This window comes from Canis lupus, chromosome 15 (assembly GCF_011100685.1).
Source record: "Canis lupus familiaris isolate Mischka breed German Shepherd chromosome 15, alternate assembly UU_Cfam_GSD_1.0, whole genome shotgun sequence".
NCBI lineage: Eukaryota > Metazoa > Chordata > Mammalia > Carnivora > Canidae > Canis > Canis lupus.
Window position 1 is genome coordinate 9,963,377 of NC_049236.1, and position 18,441 is coordinate 9,981,817.

General features: G+C 52.8%; 1 protein-coding gene across 14 annotated transcripts in view; it reads left to right on the plus strand.

Moving 5' to 3' along the window:
- Positions 1 to 18,441, plus strand: part of TTC39A (tetratricopeptide repeat domain 39A) — a 41,059-nt gene that overhangs the window by 7,780 nt on the left and 14,838 nt on the right. For 3 of the 14 annotated variants that reach the window (XR_005370228.1, XM_038558056.1, XM_038558068.1), the window contains exons 1-11: positions 405 to 463; positions 741 to 845; positions 9,652 to 9,783; positions 10,697 to 10,773; positions 10,904 to 10,971; positions 11,390 to 11,599; positions 12,970 to 13,034; positions 15,030 to 15,129; positions 16,388 to 16,453; positions 17,875 to 17,983; positions 18,367 to 18,434. Coding sequence is in view for 13 of the 14 variants with exons in the window: in XM_038558056.1 (XP_038413984.1) it covers positions 420 to 463; positions 741 to 845; positions 9,652 to 9,783; positions 10,697 to 10,773; positions 10,904 to 10,971; positions 11,390 to 11,599; positions 12,970 to 13,034; positions 15,030 to 15,129; positions 16,388 to 16,453; positions 17,875 to 17,983; positions 18,367 to 18,434 (1,044 nt within the window). In the remaining variant the exon portion in view is untranslated. Of the gene's footprint in view, positions 1 to 302; positions 464 to 737; positions 846 to 7,112; positions 7,248 to 9,651; positions 9,784 to 10,696; positions 10,774 to 10,903; positions 10,972 to 11,389; positions 11,600 to 12,969; positions 13,035 to 15,029; positions 15,130 to 16,387; positions 16,454 to 17,874; positions 17,984 to 18,366; positions 18,435 to 18,441 lie in introns of those variants that run through there. The other 11 variants (XM_038558058.1, XM_038558062.1, XM_038558064.1 and 8 more) reach the window with 8 other exon arrangements.

The window sequence follows — 18,441 nt, forward strand, 5'->3', positions numbered from 1 at the left end:
AAAAGCCCACTTTGTACCAGATCCTAGATGATGGGGATACAGCAAGGAACAAAACAGGGATTCCTGCCCTCAGGAAGCTCCTGTTTAGTGGAGGGGGACAGGCAATAAGCACAAAATAAGCAAAAATAAAAATAAAAAATTGTGTGTGTGAGTATGTGTGTGTGTGTGAACGTGAGGGTGCTAAGGCATAAGGGTCAGGTGTACTGGAAGTGCTGTTGGGAAGGGGACTGTTGAGGAAGGGCCCTGGACAGCCCTTATGGCTCTGCTGCACGCTACAGTCCATTGTGACAGGGTTTCTGGGGTTCTAGAGTGCAGGCCCGAGGAGGGCAGGAGAAGTCCTGGAGAAGCAGGAGGAGGAAAAGGACTGAAGTGGGATTTAGTGGGTGGGCTGTGCCCCCCTGGGGGGGCAGAGAAGCCCGATGGGTCAGAAAGGCCATAAAGACTCCCTTTATCCTTGTGAGAGGTAAGATCAGTTTGTTCCTGAGACTTCCTCGCCCTCCATCCTCTGCTCCCCCCCAACCCTCTCCCCCAGATCTCAGATGACACCCCCATTCTACTCTCCTCCCACCTTTAGGAACATTGAGAGGGGGACCAAATTGTCTTTGTGTCCCAGTACAGCCTGGACAAGCTCATGATAAGCCCCCATGGCCCACAGGGAGGCCGCCTGGGCCCTGTGGGGCTCTGTCCCAGCCCTGAGCGGGGCGTGAGGTCTCCTGGTCACTGTGCGTCTCTCCCAGCAGGACTTCTGTGAGCAGCCTCCATGAGGCCCTGGACCAGTGCATGATCGCCCTGGACCTCTTCCTCACCAACCAGTTCTCGGAAGCACTCAGCTACCTCAAGCCCAGGTGAGGCTTAAGCCCAGGTTGAGGTGGGGCCCAGGGCGTGTGTGTGTTCACTGCACACATACACACACTCCGGAGTGTCGGGATGGGGGTGTCTGGTCATGGAGAACCAGAGGTCTTGTGTAAGAGGAACCCCATGTAACTGACTGTCCTCAGCCTCCTGGGTCGCCGTGACCCCTGAGAGTCCCATAAAAGCAGGGGCCCAGGCTCCCCACTCTATAGTCCTGGGAAGCCAGGCCCTCCCCGAGGTCACTGTGACTTCCTTCCTTTTAGGCTCTTGTGGCCTTTTCTACTTTGATTTCTTGTTCCCACTGAATCCGTTGGGGTTTCTCCCCTGTCAGCTCTAACACAGCTGCTTTTCCTCATTTTTCCCCAAAAGACTAAAGATTTGAATTGCCTTTACTCAAGCCCTTTAGGGTAGTAGTGTTGGTTAGTCATTTAGCCATTGCTTCCAGTGTTTACTGCCTTATTTCTAAATAATATTCTTATACCGCTCTTCCTTTATCATTTTTTTTCAGTTTTTTAAAGGCAATATGAAATAGAATTCATACACCACAAAATTCTTTTTATTTTTTTTAACCTTTTACTTTTATTTATTTATTTTTTAAAGATTTTATTTATTTATTCATGAGAGACACAGAGAGAGGGAGAGAGAGAGGCAGAGACACAGGCAGAGGGAGAAGCAGCTCCGTGCAGGGGGCCCGAAGTGGGACTCGATCCCGGGTCTCCAGGATCATGCCCTGGGCCAAAGGCAGGCGCTAAACCGCTGAGCCACCCAGAGATCCCCACCTTTTACTTTTAAACATCTACTGGTAGACAAGAATTTAGCTTTCTTATCTCCCTGCCCTACTTCCCTTCCTTCATCTTCCTCTCACGATTGTATCACAGTATCTGGCTAAATCAGTAACATTTACGTTGTTATAATTAGATAACTGATGCTCATTGCAAAGACAAGTCACACATTGTAGACTACATTCCCTTTCTGAAATTAATAATTGTCTTCTTTTGCCTAATGTGCTATACATTTATCCTGAAGTGTTTATAACCTTTTTCCTGGAAACCTTTCCTCTGGAAGACGGATGTGTCTACCGGCCACCTCCCTTCTGTCTCCTGGAACTCCCTTTCCTTCTCTCTTTTTTCCTTGACCTGGGTTTTTTCTGGCATCCTCTCTTATTTTACCAAAGCATGTCCTCCAGAAACTTCCAAGGAAGGAGTTGCATAAATGTAATTTTCCCCCTCAGAATTTCAAAGGCATTGCATCCCTGTTTTCTAGCATCTACTGTAGCCGTGGGAACCCTACTTTCTTCTAACATTGCATGTGATCATTTTTTCTTCTCTAGAAATGTTTAAAATCCTTTCTTTTGTTCTCACAAATCTGAAACTTCACAATGATGTGCTGAAATATAGGTCTTTTATTTGGAGAGTGCCTTTTGGTTCTAGGATATTCTCTTGCATGACCCTTCCATGTTCTGTCTCCCTTTCCCAGGTTTTCTTTAAGTCAAACACTGGACCTCCTGGATCAGTCCTCTTCTAAGCCTCCTGACTTACCTCCAATTTTGTATTTCTTTCTCTTTTTGTTTTCTCTTATTTGGGGGAAATTTCTTCAACCTTATCATGAAATCCTTCTATTGAGTTAGAAGAGATCCTTCTATTTTCTTTTCCTCTGTGATCATATGATTAATTTCCTCATGCTCCTTGTTCTCTGAATGTTCTTCTTATCCCTAAAACATCTTATTTTTGGCTTATGGATGTACCCTGTTCTTTATGTCTACTTTTGAAATATGGGAGTCCTTAGGATAGGGCCTGGCATACAGTAAGCATGCTAGTAAATATTTGTTATTATCACAGGATGTTGTCTCTTAAACATTTTTTCTCCTGCATTACTCTTGGCTTTCTCCAGGTTCCCTTCTTCTGTGTAATGGGGGGATCTTCTGGTGGGGGCTTTCCTCCAGTACCTGATGGCCCCTGGTTGTCTGGTTATATTTAAGAGCAAGTTCTCGGCCTTGTAGTTGATGGGTTTGGTTTCTGGATGTGGGGGGAGGTGGGCAAGAAAGGTGGCACAGAAGAACCTGCTTAGGGACAGAATGAGCAGAAGGGAGGCACCTGGATGCTTGGCCTTGTAATTGGTGGGATTGGCTTTTGGATGACCTGTCTCCAGATGTCAGCTTCTCCAAGGAATATTCCTCTGTTCCTCACCACGGTCACAGAACCTCTGGCTGCCTGAATTCTGGGATTGGGATAGGGGTGAGGGGCCAAGAGGCTAATCATGTCTGGTGCCTACTTGCCTAACCCCTTCTTTTTAGTTCTAGGTTGTGGTTGTCCTCTGCCTCATCTGGTTCCTTCAGGTTCCCCGGGAAAGCAAATGCTGAGTCAGGGGAACTGCTTTCCCCAAGTTTCCAAGCCTGACCTGTTCAATTTCTCCTGTCTGGGGTCAGTGGCCCAGCCTCTGGGGGATGGTGTGGATTCCAGCATGAGTCTTATGATGATCCCTCTGCAGCAGGCCTGAAACCTCATCCTCAGCCTCTTAGGGGGTCTGGGTTTGAGGTGGGGCCGGGGCAGCTCTGCAGCAGGAGTGAGGTAGGCCATGCTTCACCCTGTTCCATCCCTGAACATCTGGGTTCCCCTCCAAGTATTTTTAGAAGGCTCCTCAGCTCCACTTCCCTTCTGGTCATTACCTATAACTAAGCAGACCCCTCCCTGCCACCTCTCTGCACTCTTGCACACCCTCTCTTCACAGCCTCCTTGTCCCCTTGTATTGAGGGGCTGCCTCACCCTCCCTGACCTCAAGAGGGCACTCTACCAGGAGTCCCACAACTGGGGGTGGGGGTGGGGGCGGCAGAGAGGAAATGCTTGCCCCAAAGGAGGCAGTACCAAGACACCAGTCTTCCCATGAGACTACCTTTTAACTTCATGCTTAAGGCAGTGAAGCTGCTCCTTCCTTATCTTAGCCCCTGTCCCATTCCAGAAAAGAATCCTTCCTTTGTCTTTCAGTTTAAGAGAGTTCTCTCCAAACAGTAGATGGTGTTAGCACACTCCCCACCCACATCCCCATTTTGACAACCAAAAATTCTTTCAAGTTATTGCCAGATGCTGGGGGGAAGGGGGACAGGAAAAATCTCTCTCCATCTTTATTAAGAACCACTTGTCTAGGGGAAATAATTCTTGCTAAAAAATAGCTGCCTCTCCTCATTTATAGCCATCGAAGCTACAAAAGATGTTGAGGTCCAGTTTCATTCACATTCCTCCTTGTGCATGCAGTGTCTCATTTCATTGTTCTCCATACTTTGCCCTCAGGGAATAACGGGCTCATCAAATTCCACCCCTCATCCCCCCAGCCTGAGCATTTGTTTTCTGTCTTTGTCACTTCTTTGAGTAACTTCTAGTTTATTTTACTATGCTGCTGGTAAAGGAGGGAAGGGCTGGAGGCCACTAGGCTCAGGTGACCTCCACATGGCCAAGGAGTCCCAAGTCCCAACACCCTGCCCTCTGATGGCTCTTCCAGTGCCCTCCCCAACTTGACAGCTGGTCTGGGCCTAGAAGGTAGGATGCCAGTGGGCATCCTGTCCCAGAGCTGAGTTTGCCTCAGAGGTGAGGGGACTCTTACTCTCAGGGGTCAAGATTGTATAAGCAAACAAGAACTTGTGGGTTGTAAGTTAACCTTGAGGTGTCTGAGGTTTGGAGAGTTGTTCTACCTGTCTACGGGCTTACCACATTGCACTTCACAGATACTGCATTTGTTATAAATCAAAGGTTTATGTCAACCCTGCATCACGCAAGTCTCTTGGCACCATTTTTCCAACCTTTACTCACTTTGTTTCACATTTTGGTAATCCTTGCAATATCTCAAACTTTCCCATTAGTATTATTTTTGTTACGGTGATCTGTGATCAGTGATCTTTGATGTTACTATTGTAATTGTTTCTGGCTGCCACCATGTAAGGCAACGAACTTAATCAGTAAATGTGTGCATTCTGACTGGTCCATTGACCAGCTGTTCCACCCTCTCTCTCCGTCTCCTTGGGCCTATTCCCTGAGAGACAACAATATTAAAATTAGGCCAATTAATACCCTGCTGTGGCCCCTGAGTGTTCAAGTGAGAGGAAGAGTTGCACGTCTCTCTCTTTAAATCAAAAGCTAGAAATGACCAACCTTAGTGAGGAAGGCTTTTTTTTTTTTTTTTTAAGATTTTATTTATTTATTCATGAGAATACACAGAGAGGAGAGAGAGAGAGAGGCAGAGACAAAGGAAGAGGGAGAAACAGGCTCCATTCAGGGAGCCCGACATGGGACTCCAGGATCATGCCCTGGGCTGTAGGCGGTGCTAAACCACTGCGCCACACCGGGGCTGCCTGCAAGGAAGGCTTTTAAATCAAAACCCAAGATAGGCTGGAAGGTAGGCCTCTTGCACCAAACAGCCAACTTGTGAAGGCAAAGGCAAAGTTCCTGAAGGAAATTAAGAGTGCTACCCCAGTGAACACACAAATGATTAGAAAGTAAAACAGCCTTATTACTGATACAGAGAAAGCGTGAGTGGGCTGGATAGAAGATCAAATCAGCCACAACCTTGCCTTACGCTAAAACCCAATCCAGAGCAACGCCCTAGCTCTCTCCAATTCTGTGAGGCTGAGAGAGGTCAGGAGCTGCAGCAGAAAAGCTGGAAGCTATCAGAGGTGGGTTCCTGAGGTTGAAGGAAAGAAGCCATCTCCATAACATAGAAGGTGAAGCAGCAAGTGCTGGTAGAAACTGCAGCAGGTTAACCAGAAACTCTGGCTCAGATCGTTAATGAAGGTGGCTGCCCTAAACAACAGATTTTCAGCGTTGATGAAATGGCCTTATAGTAGAAGAAGATGCCATCTAGGACTTCACAGCTAGAGGGGGGATCGGTGCCTGGCTTAAAGCTTACAAGGACAGGCTGGCTCTCTCGTCAGGAGCTAATGCAGCTGGGGACTTCAGGGTGAAGCCCGTGCTCCTTTACCACTCGGAGAATCCTAGGGCTCTTAAGAATTACGCTAAATCTCTTCTCCCTGTGCTCTTTAAGTTGAACAACAAAGCATGCCTGTTACAACATGGTTTACTGAATATTTTAAGCCCAGTGTTAAGACCCACTGCTCAGAAAAAAAGATTCCTTTCAAAATACTCCCGCTCATTGACAGTGCATCTGGTCACCCAAGAGCTCTGATGGAGTTGCAGTGAGATGAATGTTGTTTTCATGTCTGCTAACAACACAATATCCATTCTGTGTCCTATGGGTTCAAAGAGTCACTTTGACTTTCAAGTCTTGTCACTTAAGAAGTCTGTTCCATAAAGCTATAGCTGCCATCGAGAGTGATTTCTCTGATGGATCTGGGCAAAGTAAATTGAAATTCTAGAAGGTACTCACCATGCTAGATGCTAGTAAGAACTTTGCGATTCATGGGAAGAGGTCACAGTATCAACATCAGCCGAAGTTTGGAAGAAATTGATTCCAACCCTCATGGATGACTTTGAGTGGTTCAAGACTTCAGGAGATGGGTAGCCCTGGTGGCACAGCGGTTTAGTGCCGCCTGCAGCCCGGGGTGTGATCCTGGAGACCCGGGATCGAGTCCCACATTGGGCTTCCTGCATGGAGCCTGCTTCTCCCTCTGCCTGTGTCTCTGCCTCTCTCTCGCTCTCTCTGAATGAATAAATAAATAAATCTTAAAAAAACAAAAAACAAAAAACAAGACTTCAGGGGAGGAAATAACTGCAGATGGGGTGGAAGGAGCAAGAGAATCAGAAGTAGAGCCTGGAGATGTGACTGCACGGCTGCCATCTCAGGATAAAACTTGAGTGGATGAGAAGTTGCATCTATGGATGAGCAAGAAAGGTGGTTCCTTTTCTTTTTTTTTTTTTTTTTTAAGATTTTATTTATTTGAGAGAGAGAGAGAGCATGAGCAGGGAGCGGGACACAGGGAGAGGGAGAGGGAGAAGAAAACTCCACTGAGCAGGGAGCCCAGCATGGGATCAGGACCTGAGCCCACGGCAGACGCTTAACCAACCAAGCCACCCAGGCGTCCCAAAGAAGGTGGTTTCTTGAGATGGAACCTACTCCTGGTGAAGATGTTGTGAAGATTGTTGAAATTACAACAAAGGATTTGGCATATTACATAAACTTATTTGATAAAGCAGAAGCAGCATTTGAGAAGATTGACTCCGATTCTGAAAGAAGTTCTGTGGGTAAGATGCTGTCAAGCAGCATCACATGCTACAGAGAAATTGTTTATGAAAGCAGGAGGCCATCAGTGGAGAAAACTTGGTTGTTGTCTTACATTAAGAAATTGCCACAGCTAACCCATCCTCCTGTGACTGCCACCCCATCAGTCAGCAGCCACGGACATCAAGGCAGGATCCTTCACCAGCAAAAAGATCAGCTCCCTGAAATGTCAGGTGACGGTTAGCATTTTGTAGCAGTAAAGTATCTTTTAATTAAGGTATGTAGTTTTTTAGACATAATGCTGTTGTACACTCTGGACATAATGCTATTGCAGACTTAATTAGACTTCACTTCTGTGTGCATAGGGAGACCAGAAATTCACTTGACTTGCTACATTGCAATATGCACTTTATTGCCGTGGTCTGGAACCAGACTGGCGCTAGCTCCGATGCAGGCTTTACCACACGTCTCAGTCCAGAACGTGGTTGAGGGGCTTCCAGTGGTGGGCTGGGGAGAAGCCAGGATTCCCAGCTGCAGGTGCATGTTGGGGCATTGGGCCTCAAACTAGAAATCCCTCTTTGCCTGCCAGCTGCCCAGGCAGGGCTGTCCCTCCTGGGCCTAGCACCAGCCTGGGGGAGTGAGGCTGAGCCTCCAGCCTCCCTGGTGTGAGGAAAAGAGGGGCAGGGGCTTGAGAACTGGAGAGACCTGGAACCCTGGAACGGGAGGTGATTAACTGGTGCGGGGACTGGGGGGGGGGGGTCTGGATACTGCCAGGGAACCTCTCCTGAGGGAGAGAGTGTATTCAGGGCAGTGACCCTTGACCCTGGCAGACACAGAAGGAATTGCATTTATTGAGCACCAGCCATGTGGCCCTGGCCGGGCTGTGCTATTTAAGCCACTCAGAGTCCTGGGTGAGGAGGATTATTGTATCCATTTTACAGAGGAAGGACTTGAGGCTCAGAGAGGTTTCACCTTCACCAGGATCGCACAGCTGGTCACTGGCAACCACGGTTTCAGCCTGTTTCATGGACTCTGACGCCTGAGTTCTGTCCCCACTTCAGGCTGTGGCCTCCTTTCCACAAGGCAAAGTTTTGATGAAGACCCAGGAGGTGTCCTGACAGCTGCCAGGACTGATGAAGGGTGGACCAGCCTTTGGTTTCCTTTAAAACCTTTGACTCCGCAGGATAATAGCACCAGGGAGGAGGGTCACCCAGAAATTAAAAAACAATTTACAAAAGGTCTTTAATTTTACAGAGAGTTTTATGAATGAGAAAGGCATGGAAATGGGTAAAGTCACATGATTTGACAATAGGACAGTTTGTAAACCTTAGTTATCTCTTTCCCCTGAAGCTCAGCATAAGCCCTGCCCTGAGAAGTTTTGTAAATAATTAACGAGGGGGTGTCCTGCCGTCCTGCGGGAGTGAAAATTGCTGTTGCACCTACTGTGTGACCAGCAAGAGTGATCCCCAGCCAGTCCCTCAGGGGCCTGGGCAGGTCAGCATTATTGTCCCCACTTTGCAGAAGTATAAGTCAAGGCCCAGGCACGTCGTGACTTGCCCAAGTGCAGAGGACGACCTGCATGTTTCTTGTCCCTCCTTGCCTGCTTCTCTTTCCATTTGTTAGACTGAACACCACCCCCTGCCCCCCACCTCCCCCCACCCAACCACATACCCATATACTTTTCGGTTGAGAGGCCTGGATGGGGGAGCAGCAGGATGGCAGGAGCAAGAGGCTTCCCGAGTGAGGCTGGCTCCAGGCCTCCGGCGCTGGTGCTGAGGACGGCAGCGCCCACATGGCCTCGGTCCTTGGGCCTGTGGCTCAGTGCGAGGAGGGCGCGGGGCCTTTGCTGGTATCAATTTCAGCAGGACATGTGTCTTGGAGGCAGCTCGGGCCTTGACAAGATATGTTGGGGCTGTGGGAGCAGGGCAAGGGCATTTCAAGTTGGGGGAACAGCATGGGCAAAGGCCAAGGGGAGGGAAAGTATGGGAGTTTCTTGAGAGCATGTGTCTCAGTGTGACAAGAGGTACCGTCTTGACCTGGATCAGGTGTCAGGGCAGAAGCAGAAGTGACAAGCAGGCGGGGCTGGAGAGGTGGGTGGGACCTGTGCTGTGTGGAGCCTTGGGCCCAGGCACTCCCCCAGGGGGTGTGAAACCCCCTGGGAGCATATAGGAGGGGGGCATACAGGACTGTAGCCTAGGCAGAGGGTGGGATGGGGAGGGGGGGAGGGGGGGTGCGGCCAGTGAGGCCACCGAAGGAGGTGGGGCAAGGCCGGGGACAGGGTGGGGAAGGGGAGCTTGAGGACAGATGGATTTGGGCTCTTCCCCGGGAGGTGGGGCAGGAGGCGGTCCCAGGGGGCTAGCGGCACCCCTCAGGCCAACATCCTGCTAAGGCCCTTCTAGGGGCCTCATGACAGCCTTGCTGCCATCCCTGCAGAGTGGATGAGAGAGTGAGGCCCAGAGTTGGAAAGTCACTTGGTGCCACTCAGCAGGAAGGAGCAGAGCTGGGGTCCGAGGCCTTTGGAGCAGCAGTGGAAGGGTCAGAGCTTGGGAGGGGGACCCTTTCCCGTCCCCTCGAGAGGTTACGGGGGTGCTGCCTCTGTGGCACTGGGGGTGCTCTCACGTCCCTTCTCTCCGGCAGAACCAAGGAGAGCATGTACCACTCACTGACGTATGCCACCATCCTGGAGATGCAGGCCATGATGACTTTTGACCCTCAGGACATCCTGCTGGCTGGCAACATGATGAAGGAGGCGCAGACGCTGTGTCAGAGGTCAGGGCCGCTGGGCAGGGGTGAAGGGGGTAAGGCCCCTCCTCTTGTGACCTCGGCCTATCCCAGTGCCTGAAATACCAGTTAAAGATGTTAAAGATGGCTGCGAGGACCTGTCCCTGTCAGCTCTGCCCCGGGGGCCCTGTCTGAGCCAGGCTCTCAGCCACTTCCAGGGACCAGGCCTAATTCTGTGGCGGCGGGCGCTGGCCCTGTCACACGATGCTCTGATCTCGGGCAAGTGTCTCCCTGCACTCTCCGCTCTTCGTATATGAAGTGGGTGTAAGGGCAGGGCCTGCGCGGGGCTGCAGGAAGCCTGGGTCGCGGCCCAGCACCCGACTGGTGTCCGCTCACATAAGCTGCTCGCACGCCTGCACAGATGAGGCGATGAATGGGTGCGCCCTCGGGGTTCGGGTGCAGGTGGGCCCAGGGCTTAGGCCAGCCCCCCGGGGCTGCGGGGGTGGCGGGGGTCTTGCCGGAGGAGCAGGACAGGTTTTCTGGAGGAGGCGTTGCTGCAGCGGGTCCTCAGGGGACACTGGCTGGGGCAGGGGAAGGTGGGGCGGGGCTCCACCCTGACCCGGGGTGCTTGCCAGGTCCGTGCATGTGGAGCCCCATGGGAAGGGTGGGAGATGCGCCTGAGCCTGCACCCCCACTCGCATCCCCACCCGCTGCCCCACCCCCATTCCCACCCATACCCCGACCCACTCCCCCACTTGCTCCTGCACCCCCACCCCGACCTGCTCCCCCACCCACACCCCAACCTGCTCCACCACTGCACCCTAACCCACTCTCACACCCCCACCCCCACCTGCACCCTGACCCGCCCCCCCACCCTCACCCCCACCCGCTCCCCCACCCACACCCCGGGCTCCTGGCTCACACTCACCCAATGACTGGAGGCCCCCTCTTTCCTCTTCAGGCACCGGAAGAAGTCCTCTGTAACAGATTCCTTCAGCAACCTGGTGCACCGCCCCACTATGGACCAGTTCACGGAAGGTGCGGCCTCTGATGGCCCCTCAACCCCACTGATTCTGATTCCCTTTGCCGTCTGGGAAGTGGGGTGGGGAGGATTTGGTCCATGCTGCCTGCCCAAGCGTCCCAGGAGGCTCTGGTTTTCTCCTTGCAGAGGAAATCCACGCTGAGGTGTGCTATGCAGAGTGCCTGCTGCAGAGAGCAGCTCTGACCTTCCTGCAGGTAGGACCCCTCTCCCAGGACGCAGCTGGGATTGCGCATCAGGCCCCATCTCCAAGCCAGAGGGCTCCCTGTGGTTCAGGGAGGACTGAGGCTCAGTGGCCCCAGCGCTCCCCGCCCTGGCCCAGCTCAGTGGCAGCAGTGACGGGCTTTACCCCCTCCACGCTGGGCACGTGTGCCACGCATGCCCGGTCTGCTAGTAGGATGCGCATCCCCGCATGACCGCCGTTTTCCTCCCAAGGGCATGCGGGGTGACAGGCATTAGCACGAAGCCTGCTCTACGCTTGATTCATTCAACAAGCAAGTTTGAATGGATCAAATGCGCGTCTGCGACCTCCCAGGCCTTGTGTGTACATTTGGCTAAGTGGTTTTACGTACCTCACACACTTTGCATGTTTGTGTTTTACATAAATTTACATAGATTATTAAAGCTTCACCTCACAGGCCTGCAAAGGGGAGGATTAGAGAGGAGAAGCCACTTTCACAGGGTCATCTGATCAGCGGCTGGCAGAGCTGGGATTTGAACGCAGGTCAATTTGGAATCTGTGCTCCTCACCACACAGTGGTAATTCCAGGAACCATCACCTCGTGGTTTCACCTGCAAGCCTGGCTTATAATATACAGTCATCATGTAAATATGCATATTGAATGTTATTATTGGGGTACTATTTATTTTTGTTAGCTGTCGTTCTTATCTTTTTGTACCTCGGGTAATTAGAATTGGATTACTCCCAATTCTCATTAGGATCACTCTTAATAACTGCACTGTGAGTGGCCTTTTATGTATCTGCGTGTCTAGCACGCATAGTGAACAGCGCCCACAAGTACCCCCACCTAACCAGAGAACAGAGCATTGTTAGCAAGTCTCCTGGCCCTCCGGGCTCCTCCCCACCCTGTCCCCTGCCTCCCTTCGTGGGGAACCCACTGCCTACAGTTCTATCATCCCTCACCCTTTTTTTTTTTTTTTTAAGATTTTATTTATTTATTCATGAGAGACAGAGAGAGAGAGGCAGAGACACAGTCAGACAGAGAAGCAGGCTGCATGCAGGGAGCCTGATGTGGGACTTGAACTTGGGAATCCGGGATCATGCCTTGAGCTAAAGGCAGACACTCAACTGCTGAGCCACCCAGTTGTCTCATCACCCTATTTTTTAAAAAATAGTTTTCTCAGCTTCCTCGTCCCGTCTGAGCAGCATATTGTTATGTGTCAGTTGGCTTCAAGCTTCTTAAGCCTCGAGCTGTGTGGGGCTTGCTTTCTTTACCCAACCTTATGTGGTTGTATAATATTCCCTTCCATGAATATAGCAGTTCATTCATCCATCCTCCTGCAGAAGGGCATTTGGGTTGTTTCTGGTTGGCTGCTATAGACACTGGTGCTGTGAACATTTTTTTTTTTTTTTTTTTTGCTGTGAACATTCTTGAGGGGGATTCCGCACCCCGTGTTCATCCGTTTCTCTTGGGTAGAGCCCCAGGAATGGAACCCTAGGTGGGCTATGTAGTTCCATGCCCACTGAGCAGGGAGCCTGCTGTGGCGCTCCATCCCAGGACTCTGGGATCAGGACTTGAGCTGAAGGCAGATATCGACAGAGCCACCCAGGTGCCCGAAATTGGTGCTTTAAATTACAAATGTGATAAATAGCTGCTTGTTGTAAAAAAACACAAAAGTTCCAAAACAGGAGCATCCCTCTTGCTTTCGCACAGTTACTTCACCTAGGGGAGCACCTCCTCCAGGCCCTTCTACAAGGACTTAGCATAGGTACCTGTGAAGCTGGGATCGAGGCCTGGGCATTTTGGAAGTCTCATTTGGCACGGAAACCCTTATCTCGAGTCCCAAGGGTTAGGGAGGCCTGGTTTGTCTAACCCCTGACTCCATCCCCACCCAGGACTCCTTCTAGAGCTGGGCCCAAGGTGGGGCAGGCCAGGCCGGGAGCCTTGTATGATCCCTCTCCAGCCTGTGGCTCCCCACCCAGGCCTGTCTCTTAGCATCTCTCCCTCCCGCAGGACGAGAACATGGTGAGCTTCATCAAGGGTGGCATCAAAGTTCGAAACAGCTACCAGACCTACAAGTGAGTGGGCCTGGCTCGGGGGGCCTGGGGTCGCAGCACCTAGCATCCTGTGCCCCGCCCCCCGCCCTCCCCCCCCCCAGGCTACTTTGTGGAGGGTTGAGAGCCTTACTGGAGGCTGGAAGCCGAGAATGCCATGCGGCCTCAGGCAGATTCTGTACCTTCAGGTCCTCAGTTTTCCAGGATATTACTCCCCTGGTTTTCTGGGTTTATCTGTTCATTTGGTTCCCTAGAGTCTATGCCGGGCCCCAAACAGGGGAAAAGAAGGCACATTCTGCATAGTCAGCTTGGTGTGGTGGGGGCTAGGAGGCAGGCACAGCGGCAGACCCCCATGCATCTGGTAAGGCCCAATCCAATGCCACATCCCCCACAACATGCTCCCTGGGGGAAGGGCCAGCGCACAGGGATGGCATCCACACATGCTTACACCCTCCGAGGGCCACGCCATTTCCCCGCCATCTCAGCACTGGGCCAGCCAAAGGCCTTGTTTTTGGATGAAGGAAATAAGACTCAGTCTGAACACTTCTGCTTAACATGGCACCACAGTCCTTATCTGCAATTCCAATAATCACAAAAGCTTTGAAAGCCAGTGTCTTCCTTCAAGTTTGGCATTAAAACTCATTTTCTGTTAAAAGTTGACTTGAATTGACTTGATACTATGTATCATCTTATTTTCCGCATCTGATGTGCCTGTTTCCCTCCAGAGATATTGTGAGTTCGAGTCAGGGCACTGCTGGGGCAGAACCAGCACGCGGCCCGTGGACACCACATTACCTGTGGGTCTGTGCTGGCCTCGTGCTGTCCCCTGCAGTCCCCTCCAGCCCCCTCCAGCTGCCGGAGCACAAACCTTGTCAGGTCACCCCCTACCAGTTCCCACTGCTCCTCTTGCTCTTAGTCCCAGGTCATTGCTGAGTCATTCTGGGAGCTCCTCCTGCCCTCCTCACAGTATCTTCCACCCCGCTCTGCCTCAGCCAGTTGGGTCTTGCTTCCAGTTCTTCAAAAAGGCCAAGCTCAATGCTGCTTTGGGACATGCTGTGCCTCTGCCAGGAACACTCTCTATGCCAGGCCAACCCTCCTCATCCCTAGAGTCTCAGCTCAAATGTCAGCTTCTCAGGGAGATCTTCCCTGAACCCCAGACTAGGTCAGGCCCCAGGAGTCTTCTCCTTTGAGGCCTCTCTTACCCTCCCAGTGACTTGATGGGGGTCTGTCCCCTAGAGTGGGAGAGCTGTGAGGGCAGCAGCATGGGAGCCCAAGCTCCTTTCCAGGCCTGGCACAGAGAGGCCTGTCTGCATTTGCTGACTGAAAGCCCTCAAGATGCCCATGGCCCCAGGAAGGAGGCAGGCACATCTTTAAAGCCTCTGTTCTGCCCCAGGTGGGCTGGAATACAGATTCTGTGCAACTGATGACCAGGAAAAAAGAGAGTTGGATTTCTTTTTTCTTTCTTTTTTTTTTTTTTTTTTTTTTTTTGAGGGTTGGATTTCAACCAAGAGGCCCCAGGTAGACTTCTTGAAAGACAGGGTGTTGGAGTTTGCCCAGTGGCTTTTCATTGGGACATTTGGCAATATTGGGAGATATTGGGTAGTGACAACCTTGGGAGAGGTTGCTCCTGGCATCTAGTGGGTGGAGGCCAGAGATGCTCCTAAGCATCCCACAGTATGCAGACAGCCCCCCACTTCCACCTGAATGAAGAATTTATCCAGCCTAAAATGTCAGTAGTGCCAAAGAAACTGTTCTAGAGAGAATGCAGAGCATGTGCAAATGCCTAGACATTGGGCAGGGCAGGTGTGCTGGGGCTCATAAGGCTGACATTCAGGAGTAGGTTGTTATGTGGACGGGACTAAGAAGTCCTCGGGTATCCGCTCTCTGGATTGCCAGAACTGTTATCAGTCTAGGGGTTTCTGAGACCAGCTAGGCGTGGGGGGCAAGCTCAGCCCCAGCTGGAATGAGACCCAGCCCCCCTGCTCTGGGGCTGCAACAAGACTCTACCTCTCTGCACAGGGAGCTGGACAATCTTGTCCAGTCCTCACAGTACTGCAAGGGAGAGAACCACAGACACTTCGAAGGAGGCGTGAAGCTCGGTGTGGGAGCCTTCAACCTGGTGAGTGGGCATCCCTCAACGTGCGAGCTCTGCTGGCCTGTGGTGCTGGGCCCCACGCTGCCCGGGGACCCAGCAGTAAAGCAGACAGGCTGCCAGCCTAGGATGCTCAGAGCTGGGCTGCGGGGCAGGGGGGTACTGGCTTCACAGTCCCTCTGTGCATTTCTTCCCAAGTCAAGTTGAGAGCTTGAAATGTACCATGGGGGTGTTATTTATAGGACCAGAAAAAGACAAACACGATAAATCAGGGCCTTCTCTACCCTGGAGAACTGGTGGTTGGTTAAATAGTGACCAGTGGCAGGGAGAGGGAAGGGCCTGGAAGCAGTGGGCAGCCCACAGAAATGGAAAGCCAGGACCCCTTCCTGGGGGAGGTGGGGAAGGTTTCATGGAGTGGGAAATGTTTGAGCTGGATCTTGGAGGATCTGTAGGCAGGGAAGGGCATTCAAGGCAGAAGGAAGAGTGTGAGCTAGGTGGGGAGGCTCTGAGGCCTATTCCTGGGAGGAGGAGTGGCTCATCAACAATTTAGGCTCCTGGCCCTGGGTGCCCAGAGCCCTATCCGAGTCTTCTCTCTGGGCAAAGCCTGTCTGAGAGCTTTGGAACCACGTCCATGCCCCATTCTGGGTTCCAGTTTCCTTGTATGTAAAATGGGAACAGTGACCTGGGCCCGAATGCTGAGAGGTACAGAGTGCAGAAGTGTCATCAGGTGCTTTAGCGTCAGAGCCTGGCTGTCTGGGTTTCAGAACTGGCTCCCCCTCTCATAATAAGTGACATGTCCTGTCACTTATCTCTGCCCGACTTTTTTCATCTGTCAAAGGGGGCAGTAATCTTTCTTTGCAGGACTGTTCTAAGGATCAAGTGTGATGACAGAGCAAGGGTCCAGTGTGACAACAATAGCTGTTGTGTGCAGACCTATTATGTGCTGTACATGTATTGATTTGATCTATCCTCACAGTACCCCTAGGAGGTAGGGGCTAGTATTACTCCCAGATGAGGAAACTGAGGCAAAGAGAGGCTATGTAGCTTGCCCAGCGTGACCCAGCAGACAAGTGAGATTAGGATTTAGATACAGTTTGCTCCTGGTCGTCACACTGAGATGCTTCTCTGTTGGGGGAAGTTGGCTCTGTGGGAAACCTCAGGCCTCCTTGTGGGCTTTCTGGAGATAGGTCCTGCCCCCCAGCATTACCCTGGGACTCTGGGGGTTTGGGGAGTGGAAGGGACAGTTCTCACCCCTCCACGTGCCCTGCTGCCTCTGTTCCTGCAGACGCTGTCCATGCTTCCTACCAGGATTCTGCGGCTGCTGGAGTTCGTGGGGTTTTCAGGGAACAAGGTAACCACCTGCCTTCTGGGACTCCTGACTGGCTCAGGGATGGGAGGCTGCCGAGCCTGTGTCAGTGTGCGGCTCTGCTCAAGGCCCAGGCCTCCCTGACTCAGTCTTCTCTCCAATCAAACGGGCCATCGATCCCCGCCCAGCCCCCCACATAGGGTGAAGAGGCCCTTAGGGTAAGGGTGGCTGTGAAGGGTCGCTTCGAGCAGCAGCCTGGAGTCCTGTTCTCTGAGCCTCACACGTGTCAGGAACCTGGTCCTCCTCCCTTTAGGAGACCTTGGGCAGGTTCTTTCCCTGGGGACCATTTTCTTGCCTGGGAGTTGCCTAAGAGAAGCATCAGGCCTTGAGGGCAGAAGCCAGAGGACTCAAGCATCCAGAGGCTTTGCCAAAGGCAGGACCCTGAGTACTAGGTAGCAAGTCAGGGAGAGCTCCCCAGGGGAGGCAGCCCCTGTGCTGGAGGGAACAGTGGCCTGGGGGTCAGGAGTCCTGGGTCAGTCCAGCCTCATCTCCTCCTCTGGACCTTTTTTGGGTGAAACAAGGGCCTTACTAACTTTTTTAGACTGATCAGTGTTTCTCAAGCTTAAACTTCCTCTGGCCTTTTCCTGATTTTTGCTATGTCTGCGGACCTCTATGTTATTATTTATGTATTACTTTTCCCCAAAACGGTGCCTATTTTTTACTTAAGTTTATCTAAAGAAAACACCTAGAACACCCATGTTAATTGGCAGGATAAGAACATAATCCTAGCCATCAGCTCGAGAAAGCAGGCAGGGCGGCCTGCAAGGCCGTTTTCCCGTGGGCAGAGGTGGCTAGGCCGTGGTGGTGAAGGGGCTCCAGTGCAGGACCGGGGCCTCCCCTGGGTCCCAGGCAGCCGAGGGCCGAGCATGAAAGCCCCCCTCCCCCCACCTCCGCCCCGCACAGTCTTGGTCCAGGTCCAGGGAAACACCGGCTAGAGGCTCTGAAGGCCCTTCTTAGTTTTTTCTTGAGAAGGCCCTTGAGTCCTGAGAAGGATTTCAGGAGGATGACAGGGACAGGGTGGCCTGCCTGGCGCCGAGCCGCGGTGGCAAGGCCCGAGTGGGCGAATCCGCTGGCTTCATCTTTGTCCTGAAAGCGAAGGAAGCTGTGGAGGGTTCGAGGCAGGGGTGACGTAGGTCAGATTTGTCCATTAAAAGGAAGGACAATGCCCCAGAGGACAGACTGGGGCAGGGAGCGTGGGCAGGGATACAGGGAGCATGGGGCCTCTCCAGAGCCAGGCTCTGGATCCTTCTCCTCCAGGAAGCCTTCCCAGGTAAGTCTGGTTAGGGTTATCTGCTTCTGCCCCCCAGACCCAGGACTACCCCGGGCCTCCGTCCCCCCGTCCCCCATCATGGGGGCGCGCGGCAGGGTCCCCTGCGCCCCCTCAGCCTGTGCGCCTCTCCCCCCAGGACTACGGGCTGCTGCAGCTGGAGGAGGGCGCGTCGGGGCACAGCTTCCGCGCCGTGCTCTGCGTCCTGCTGCTGCTCTGCTACCACACTTTCCTCACCTTCGTGCTCGGTAGGAGGCCCAGGGGAGCGGCCACCCGGCCACCCGCACGCCTGCCCCTCCTCGGCCCGGCCTCACCGGGTGCCGGCCGCCTGCCTCAGTTTCCTCATGGGTGACGTGGGGGCGGCCGCGCCCGCCCTGTAGGGGAGCGAGGACCCTGCAGGCGGCCCCGGGGGTCTGGGCCCCACCCCGGCAGGTGTGGGCCTTGGTTATTGAGCCCCCACCCCGGCGGGCCTCGTCCGCACCCTCCCACCTAACCCCCCCCCCCCCCCCCCCCCCGGCCCCGGGCGTAGAAGAATCATCCTCCCGTTTCACGGAGAGGAAATGAGGAGCCCCGGCCAGGGTGGTGACGGGAGCCAGTGGTGGGACGTGTGTCGTGGCCTCGCCTCCCTCAGGCACCGGCCACGTGAACGTGGAAGAAGCGGAGAAGCTCTTGCAGCCCTACCTGAAGCGGTACCCTAAGGTGAGCC